Genomic DNA, 10,634 nt, shown 5'->3' with positions numbered 1-10,634 from the left:
CACCCTTGTTTGGAAGAAACCTATTTGTGATAGAAAACGATTTTGCTCCAATCACACCTCGAGTTCCTTTCTCAGACTTCCCTCTACCTGTCTTTCACTCCTTCTCAATTGAAAATAACACTGACACGTCAGAGGGGATGAGGAGACTACAGTATGTGATCCCTTCTTTCCTCTGAAACTGTTGTACCCATAGAAACATTTGTACCTTGGCATGCTTAGTGGTTGTTCTCTGTGAGAAGTCTTTGACTTCCAATCCCAGGAGACATGGCCTATGTGTCTAGCATAGAATCGATCTGTTTACCGTGGTGATCATCTTGTGCCACTGTGTCAGAGTGCTCTCTACACTCTAGCTTGCATGAGATAAGGGTATTGCCAGCTTTTACTGTCTGGTTCAGCACTCAGTGTCTGCTCCACACAGACTCATTAGAGAGCTGGGGACGGCTGGGTTGATAGCACAGTCCAGAGTGTGTGCTTTGGAAGTATGAGGAGCTGAGCTTGATCTTGCAGAACCCATGTGAACACAAGCCAGGCCTGGTGGCACTTGCTTGTAATCTTTGTGCTGGAGAGATGAGAACAGGTAGCTTCTGGGCTCACTAGTCAGACAGGCTACCCAGATAAGTGAGCTCCACGTTCAAAGAACTCTCTGGCTCAAAGAACAGGATGGATGGTATCTGAGGAGGGACATCTGATGTCTTCTGGTGTAGACACACACACACACACACACACACACACACACACACACACACACAGAGTTATTGGAATATGTATAAGCATAAAGGAACAAATAAAAGAAATTTATCTCTCCATTTTAATTTGTTAGAAAATTCTTAGCATCTCTTACTTTTTTTTGACTCTTGAACGAATTTCACTGTAATGTTATGACTATCCTAAATAACAAACAAAACTGGGGTTTTATGAATATTTAATGAGGCAGTGTCACTACCAGCTGGTTGTATTGTCAAGGGCATTCAAATTTGTTAACATCATCTTTAATTTGCTTAAATATTCAGGATCATTACTTCATGGGGTCCATGTCTGGGGTTATTATATGCCATTCATTTTGGTGTGATTTCAGCTGGTTGGTGGTTTGTCTTATTTTGATAACTCTGCCAGAGCCACCTGTAAAAACATTTTCTGAATCCCTGTATCACTTGCTCCACCTTCCAGCACTCCAGATTAGATCAGAGTGTAAGCTGCTGTGGTACTTATGTTGCAATATTCAGGCCTGCAGTCTGGATCACAGCTCATCATCTTCTGATATAGAATCCAGGTAATCTGTATCAACATAGAGGAGAAACCCGGAGAATAAGCTGTCTGCCCAGCCTGGATCCGAGAAGAGGCCATTCTGGTCATTGAAGAAGATCTCTAGCCAGACCTCATCTTCTGGCTGCAGGTAGATGACTGTGGACCCCGAAGCCACATCGTGGTTCCCCGTGTTGGCATCAAAGGTCCTTATTCGGTACTGCCCGTTGTGCACCAGCCCAATTGCTAGGTGCTTATTGGCCAACGTGATATCGTAAGAAAAGTAATAGATCCCTGGGAAAGCACAAATGAACTTCCCCGTTGCAGGGTTGTAGTGCTCCCCCTCATTGAAGAGGACTTTGTTAAATATGATGGGTAGTCTTTCTTCTGGGTAGCTGGTTGTGATGCCAACTGAAAAGGCAGATTTGAGCACAATGCTTCCACATCTGCACACTCCAGGCAGTCCTGGGTCCCCTTGATCTCCTCGGTCTCCCTTTGGCCCAGGAGGCCCTGCTGGACCAACTTCTCCTTTTTCACCCTCTGGTCCTATGGGTCCTTTCTTTCCAGTCTCTCCTTGGTCTCCTTTCTCACCAGCAAGGCCCAGGGGTCCAGTCTTACCTTTTAGACCTTTAAAAATAATCAATAGCTAAATTAATCATTTACTAGAGAGACACAAACAACATACCTACCATTGCTAACACACCTTAACCATGTCTGAAAACAGTCAACTATCAACAGCATCCTACGAATTAAAATCTTTTGGAAATTATTGATATACTAAAACTGAAAATTAAAAAAAGATTCTCATAGATTTCCTCCAGTATTGGAGACCATAATTAGACCCCAACTAATTAAACTAATTAGATATTTTTGAAGATAAATTAGCTGGTGCATATTAGTCATATTCTGGTACATGTCACTACAGAAAGACTACAGAATGAGTCCTAGGGCAGACAGAACTAGATGATGTTTTGGACACAGCTCAGTCTTTGTCCCATTCTATTCTTGTTAGGGTTAACAATAAAGTAATTAATCAAAATCAAATCTGCTATTTGTCAACTATACCAGGGCCAATATTAAATGTCTTGTTTGCATGCATTATCTTGTTTAAATTTTACAACAATCTTACAAACTAAAAATTACTAACTCTGTTTCTGAGAACAGAGCTGGTGAGTGATGGAGCTGCTATCGCAATGTAAGTTTGACCAACTCTGGAGTCTGGGCACCCCATTTTCTAGGAGAATATGTTGGGTTGATCCTGAAAACTGCAAGTACACCTGGAACATTGGGCCTCATATGTTACTATAATTGAAAAATAATGACTGCTTTCACCATGCTTTAGGCTTACTTTTGAGGGGAAGACTGAGTCCCGAGGTGGTGAAGGCACTTGACTTAGGATTAGAATGATCCTAAGTCTTCCCAGCCTCATGATTTCTTTCTCCTTCCTATCTAAATGCCTCTTTCTTTATGGTCGGCTCTGCCACTGAATGCATCACTTTAGATATGTCTCCTAATTTCTCTGCGTCTCCTTCCATATAGAAAAAACAGTGAATGTGAAAGAGTTTTAATGAATTCTAAGCCACTATATGTTCTGTATTATTTTCTGTATGTTCAAGTCTTTGTATATACAGGTTAGCTAGAGGCTAGATACAGAGAGAGAATGATCTTGATTGAAAACCACCAGCAAAATTGACTCTTTATTTTTTGAAACACAGCAATTGGTTTTAATTTTTTGACTGAATACATGTCATTAAACAGTACTCGGATAATAGTATTTCCACCCAAAGCATACAAATTGTTATTATCTGTTATTATTATACTTTTTGTCATCTGGGAAAATGTATGGTTAATGCATAGTTTCACTTGTAGCCATAGTTTTCTTCCCCGTAACTTTTATTCAGCTGAGCCTTTTATCTCGCAATGCTTTGATATCAATTCTTGGAGTGCTGTACATACTTCAATGCGTACATGCGATAACTTGATTCTTTTTTCCAGTTAATAGGCAAAATTAACACGGAAATATCGTGGTAATGTAAATTTTAGGAGAATTAAAGCTTTGCCCTTAAATGTCAAGCAAGTCCTTTAATCTTTGTGAGAGTGGCTGTTTAACAATTTAGAGCACAGGGAGGTTACTGGCGATGAATGTCACTGTCATTTATGAGAAGAGATCAGTGTTTTTATCAACAACAGTTGTGTCCCCTTAATGTAGTTGGTCCTTTTAAGTTGAAATTCTACTGGTTCAAGCAGAACACACACCATAGATGTTTCTTGAGACAAGGTCATAAAAAATCTTAACTTCCAATGCTTGATCATTGGTGTATAAATGACATATAAACTTTCTTTTGCTGATGATGAATCAAAGACTACAAAGTCTGCAATTTGTATTTTAGCTTCAATAGTAGCTTAATCTTCGCTGCCTTTTCTGTATTGATCTTCAATACTGTAATAAAACCATTCTTGTCTCAGTAATAATTTTAACCATAGGATTTCCTTATAAACACAAATCATACTCCTTATAAGATTCTGGGTTAGTCACTCATTCTCTGGCTTCGAGGGGTCCATTTGTAATACAGAGACATTGGATTTAAGTCTACTCTGAGCTTAGTGGGCAACACAGTTCACTGTGACTGCTCATGATCCATGTCAGCTCTGGACAGGGAAGTGAATCTGAAGAAGGGGTAAGATCCTCCCAACTTAGGCTTCCCAATCATTGAAAAAAAAGCTTGAAGTAGTTTGCTTGAGGGCTCATCCCCTTAAAAACTTGTCGAGAGCAACTTGAGCTGAGAAATTTAAGTTGAAAATTTGTTGAGAATAAGTAATGAAATGCAAACTACAAATATGAGGAAATTTTTGCAACCTCAGTGCTTATATTTTCTATTGCAATACACATTTAATACCCTCAACTTCTGGGTATACTTAATCATGGAGTAAATGTAGTAATAATACAGAGGAATTCTTTTTTTTTTTAATGTGGAGAGTTTTCCCATGTGTCAGAAGAGTACACACTCAGAAGAAAAATAAAAGAGGGTAAATCATTATGCATTAAGGATCAAACTTTGTATTACTGAAGCTTAGCCATACAGAGTGGTTTGTTTGTTTGTTTGTTTTAGTTCTCTCTCAAAGGGGTCTACCTAGATTTCCTCATTAGAATTATTTTATATTTCCATTTATCCATATATTATCCATGAACAAACTTCCCTTCTTCCTTACTTCTTTTATTCCTTCCTTCCGTCAATGAATCTATGTCCCCATTCAAACATATATCTTATGTTTATTTCATTTAATATTGACTGACCATTAACTATATATAAGCCTCCATGATAGGAGCTTGATATGATAAGCCTATGGATACTATAATTCATATATTAAACTGGAGTAAAGACTGTTTCATGGGGGCTTGAAAGATGGCTCAATTGTTAAAGGCCAGTCTTACAACCAAAAAAGGAGAATGCTTTGTGAGATGATTCTAGCGATAGTTAATGAGCATGCTCTCAGGTCGAATGCTACATTATGATAATTGTTAAAGGCCAGTGAGATATGCTTTTGCAAAGAATTTATGATTTGGTGTAGTAACTCTTTATTTCTAATTTAGAGTAGGGAAGTTGGAAAAAGAACACCATTTGCTCTGCCTGGACTTGGTTGAGGTGAAGGTGAAGGCAATCTGGTAGCTAAGAAGGGAGCACAAACAAAGAGACCCTGTGCTGTCACTGGAGAGGAAGGAGTGAGCAGAATGTCCCAGCCTTGGACTCGTCTGCAGCTACATTACAAACATGGTTTCTGAGTGATATGTGTGCCTTTTCACAGCCAGTCAAGGCCTAGCTTTCCTTTCTGAGATGGGTATAGCCTTCAGTGTGGCTGTTGAATTGATGTACGCTCGGGTTGGAAAAGTCACTTTGTTTTTGAATCTCAGTAGTTTTATTTGTAGCATTCTTTTATTGAATGTTACAGTTATGGCCGATCACAATTTAATAATGAACAATATCTAACATTTCCAAGTACTTAGCACATGGCAATTATTGTATGGGGCATTCTGCATATATAACTGCCATTAAAATTTACAATTTCCCTTACTTTTGCCAATTTACAAATGAAGCTCAAAGAGGCTATTTGCCCAGGGATGCTAAGTCTTGGTTTAAAGAGCCAAGATTTGAATCTGGTTTTCTGCTTGTGTGATTAGCCACTCCATTCTTCCTTCCAGACACAGCAAGATGAAAGGGTCAGTGTATAGAACTATAATTTGTGTGTCATAGAAATCTAAGGATATTCAGAATCGTGGCTCAGTCATAATTTTATTTCACATGAACTATCTTATCGAGAGACACCTTTGAATAACTATGTTTAAGCTTCAAATTCAAGGTTGCTTATTTGACATTGAATCTTTATGTAATGTTCTTTAATATTGAACAACGCTCATGCATCTGACAGCTATTGATTTGCCCAATATTTTCTACATGGAGTATTTGTAAATGATGCATTAGCCAATAATCTGGATCTATACTGTGGTACGGTCTCATAGAACCCCCAGTAAATCAGGTGCTGTGATTGGGGAGAGGCATATTTTTTTTAGATCTATGCATTTTTTCCTTCTTGTCTTTTAACTTGTACACTCAGAAGCTTGTTTTCAAAGATTGATTCCAAATCCCTTCCTCTTGTAGAGTACAAATAACTTCTGTAGAATTTCAATTTGGTTTTCTCTGAAGGACTGTGGACTCTGGCAAGCTTCCCAGGCTAACCTATCCGCAGGGGGAAACGCCTGAAAACCAGTGAAGGACTAGAGGACAATTGTATTGTCTCCAAGAGCTATGTAAAGTCTGTTCCAGGGTAGCTGGGAGAGTGCTAAGAGAGGAAAGGCCATCTATATGGCACTATTATCCTAGCTGTATATATGGAAAAATCTAGAAGCCCTTGAGGAATATTTGTGTAGAAAATTAGCTCTGAGCAGGGTGGCAACTGAGTTTCTGCATGCCAATTCTTTCCCTGCTCTCTTCCATCTGCTTGTCTACCTAAGCTACCCATCCAGCTGTTGTCCAGTGGGTTCAGTCAGCAGTTGTTGGGAGTCCACCTCCAGCAGTCATGCACAGTACCTTCCTATCTGTGCTCATCTCCCACAGTGCCCTTAACCAGGATCAGTTTTCTTACTTTTCCAATGTCACAAATGTCCACCCGAGAAAGTAATCATTGCAGCCAACTAAGGCTGGAAAGAATTTAAAGCATCGTCACGGTCGAGTGAGTTGTTATTTTTATTGAAGATAAAGTGGAGAAGTGACTGATGGAGCGGTTCCCATTGAGAAGAAGCAAGAAAGGGAGTGGTTTGGGGAGGGCGGAGGTGGGTGTTTGCAGAGCCTCATGGTGATTCCTTACCTGCAGTGCCCTTTTCCCCCTTCTCTCCTTTTCTGCCATCTCTACCATCCCTTCCAGGAAGGCCAATGCGACCATGAGGCCCAGGGGAGCCATTTGCTCCTGGAGGACCTGGGGGCCCAGGTAAGCCAGGGATGCTGCAGATGTACCTTGGAGAGTAGCTCTCTCCCTTAGCTTGATTGCCCCGAGGTTGTCCACTTGCACAGATGGCAAGACTTGTCACGTAGAGCAGGACAATCATCTTGAGCTCTAGAAGAGAAGTAAAGACATCAGTGCACTCTCTAGGGAAGGGCTTTGGCACGATGGAATTAGGGTGAGCGAAAGAATAGGCTTGTGCACAGCCCCTCTATCATTTGCTTTTCCTCACATTTAGAACTCTGTTTCCTCTTTTGATTTAAGAATCCATCAATCCACTGCTGACAGTATTCTCAGTGCCTTACACGTGGACTAATGTTGATGAAGGGTGAAAACATTCTAAACACATTTCTTTGCTGCATTTATTCTGAAAGAATGGATGGTCTTAGCAAACCATGCTTTCCTTTTTGCAAGACTAATTTATTATAAAAGGAAAACGACATATTCAAATGACTTAGATAAATCCCAGCACAGTTGCCACTATGCAGGGATAATTAATTGCCCTTGATAGGTTACTATATACTTATTTTCAGTCTTCTTGTGTGTGTCCATGTTGTGGAGAAAGGTGACATTGTGCCAATCCTGTGACTTAGAACTTTGTCTTTTCACACTTAACATTGATTTATGCTCTTATAGAACCAATTATCTGTAACATTAATTACCATCTTTTTTCCTCTTCTCTTGTATGTGTGGAAGTTGTTTTCAGAGTTGCGCCAATGTAACACACCGTGTGTCTCATCCCCTTCATCTTTACAGGCATCCATCCGTTTCTCAGAATTCATGGGAGAAAAGACACATTTTCAGAAAACCCATGTTTTTCACTTGTTAATCATGGGTAATGCCAATTAGTGTTAATTGAAGTACTCTGCCTATCCTGGGGGAGTCTGACACTTTAATTTAAAATCTGCAGGCTATAATGCCTCTGTGTCCCATTTAGTTGTTAGCACTGGGGGTCAATTAAAGAGCTGTGTGACTTAAACCACGCATAGTGCCGGGTACGCCGTGTGAAGCAGATACAGGTGGTCTCTTTGACTCTAACCTAATAGGACTTGGCTACTTTCTCCACAAGGCCTAGATGCAGAGAGCAATGAATGATATATTAGCATGATATCCTGGCCTGAAGGCAGCATCAGCTTGGGAAACTTGAATTTTCAGGCTATGCCATACTTAGGGATGAGCAGTTTCTTCAGTGGGAGAATGCACACAGGTGCTTCTGTGAGTCGTGTAAGGGAGCTTTTGGATAGCTAAACCTGTGGTTTCATATGGAATCTTCATAGTGCTTGATCTGGACAACATACCCTTAAGGGGAATAATAATAAAGTGAGGGGAGAGTGATCAAATGTTAGTTTTGACAGCCACTCCAGAAAATATTAATGGCATACCACACACCATACCACTTTTTGTGGTGCTCGTGGAAAGATCTTGGAAGTATACCCAGAAATTTGCCCCAGCTCAGGAACGTATGTGAGGTTTTAGAATAATTTCAAGTCTTAGAAATCTTATCATCAGAAAAAAAAAAAAAAAGCTAAAACCACGTATTCAGTGTTACCAGACTCTCCCACTTTTGTCATGTTCTATGTACTGGACCTGCCATACAATATTATATCATTCTGTGTTCTTCTACTGTAACTAAGTACCTGAGGCAAGAGGTTCACAAAGGACACAGGTTTATTTAGCTAGCAGCCCGGAGGCTGAAAATCTGGAGACTGAAAATGCCACGTGGCCCAGGCTCTCCAAAAGGCCTTCTTGGCTGCATCACATCATGGTGTATGATATCAAGGTGAGAAGTATAGGCAGACAGGGAACTAGAACTATGGAGAGTGCCTATTTTGTGATTTTGCTCTGGGGCCTGCTCTTTAAGGCTCACACTGCCTCTCACATACATCATAGTGGGAGCGAGCGTCTAACATTGGAACCATTATGTTAAATCGTACCCTGAACAGGGCAAATGCTAACCCTCAAACCACTGATCCTAGTGTTCAAATGGGAGTAAGGCATTTTCTGACAAATCCTGTGGTTCTGATAGCAACATGAGCTGTTCAAGGAACTTCATGGAAGAGGGACCAAAAAGCCGATAAGAGGCAGAGGACAACTGCAAAAGAGTTCCTTCCTGCTGGACAAGGCAGGAATGCTGCTCCCACAAACTCTCAACATCTATAGCTGCCTTCCAAGAGCATACCAGTCAACATCCCATATGAACAGGGTTAAGGCGCTATAAGAACATCCTATATAAAGATGCCCTGTCCCAGTTCTAGCTGTAATGGATTCCTTGGTGTTCCTCAAAGGCACCTGGTACAACTTGTCCTAGGATCCTTGTGGTTTCCTTCTTCTGGGTAAAATTTCTGCACCAGCATGTCCATGTGGCTTAACTCCTCACCTCTTTCTTGAGGTCTTTCTCACATGCCACACTGTTTAGGCCAACCATTGTCATCTTATGTACTATCGTGAACTGTATTGTTTATCCCCACCCCTTCTTCCTGCTCTATTTTTTTCTTCCCTCCCTTGCATTATCATCTGAACTCACTAGATTATTCCCATCTTTATTTTACACTATGCATTTCCTTTTTGGATAGGAACCCATAGCATCCAAACTCCACAAGGGCAGAGATCCTTCTCTCATTTGTTGATGGGTCCAATTGTCTAGAACAGCATTTAACACAAACCTCCAAGTTGGAAGAAGAGACTTTTTAGAGGATGAGACATAAGTTCTGTGGCGGAAAATAAAACAAAAAACAACCTAATGAGAAATGATGAAACTATTATAAGACAAAGGAAGTTGAAAGGCTTTCCCTGCCAGCATGGGTTCTTTTTGCAGTGTTTAAGATCACATAGTAAGAACTTTAGTGGTTTAGTTTGTGTAACCTACAGTGCTTAAATGTGTTAAAATACTTTTATATGTGTAGCTAATGTCTTTCCAAAAATGGAAAGGAAAAGGATGCAAAGTTATAAGTAAATCTAGCGTTGTTTTTTTTCTGTCTCCGAAATACTGGTTTCTTCTGCAAAGGTGAGTTCTGTTGTCCACTACCTGAGTGTCCTCCCCCAGCTTAGCTTTATGTATACAGCATTCTCGTTGTGCTCACAAACATCATGTTTGTGGGCGATTTATCCTAAGACCATCTCCCTCCCATAAATCTGAAGAGGCTCAAGGTCCTGATATAAGTTGTGTTGTGTTTACATATAACCTATTTACATTGTCTGGTATACTTGAGTCACTCTAGATTATCTATAATTGTTTACAGCATATATGCAGTAGATAATTACTAAACAATCATTACTTATTGCCTATCTGTGATTCATTGGATGCAGTCATTTGGAACCTCTGGACAGAGGGCCTAGTGTATCTACCTGTATTGACATGTCTTCACATAGAGGCACCCCAATCCTTTTGTTTCAGGAACTCTTGGATGTCTGTCATATGCATGTGTTACATTGACTAGTGTTCCACCAATGGACAGTTGGGATAGCTTCATTCCTTTGTTACTATAATTGCTACTATAATGAATATTTATATTTACTGGTCTCACATGCTTCATGACAAATACAGGGAATATTTTCCTAGGTTTTCTTCTTATTTTATTTTTAATTACATGTGTTTATGTGCAAGTGCACATGTCTGACTGCAAGAGCCTGAACAGGCTAGAGACATTGGCTCCTTGGAGCCAGATTTATAGGACGTTGAGAGCTAAACATGGTTGTTGTAAACCAAACCCAGGTCCTCTGAAAGATTAGGAAGTCTCTTAAACACTGAGACACCTCTCCAGCTTCTAATTTTACTTTTTAACATCCATTAAAGTATTTTTTATCATTAAAACATTTTCTAAAGTCTGATTTACTATTATGTTTATGTATAATAATATACATCATGTATATTATTATGTTTATTATTATATATTATTATG

At 39.9% G+C, this 10,634-nt stretch overlaps 1 protein-coding gene across 2 annotated transcripts in view; it reads right to left on the bottom strand.

Moving 5' to 3' along the window:
• Window positions 1–905: 905 nt before the first annotated feature.
• C1qtnf7 (C1q and TNF related 7) overlaps window positions 906–10,634 on the bottom strand; it is a 95,867-nt gene continuing 86,138 nt past the window's right edge. For both annotated transcript variants that reach the window (XM_034509031.2, XM_076938435.1), the window contains exons 2-3: window positions 6,604–6,849; window positions 906–1,869 (exon numbers count right to left, since the gene is read on the bottom strand). In XM_034509031.2, coding sequence (XP_034364922.1) covers window positions 1,238–1,869; window positions 6,604–6,841 — 870 coding nt within the window. In that variant the 5' untranslated portion in view covers window positions 6,842–6,849 and the 3' untranslated portion in view covers window positions 906–1,237. The remainder of the gene's footprint in view (window positions 1,870–6,603; window positions 6,850–10,634) is intronic.

Source organism: Arvicanthis niloticus, chromosome 7 (genome assembly GCF_011762505.2).
Source record: "Arvicanthis niloticus isolate mArvNil1 chromosome 7, mArvNil1.pat.X, whole genome shotgun sequence".
Taxonomy (NCBI): domain Eukaryota; kingdom Metazoa; phylum Chordata; class Mammalia; order Rodentia; family Muridae; genus Arvicanthis; species Arvicanthis niloticus.
This window is presented reverse-complemented; position numbering and strand designations above follow the sequence as displayed.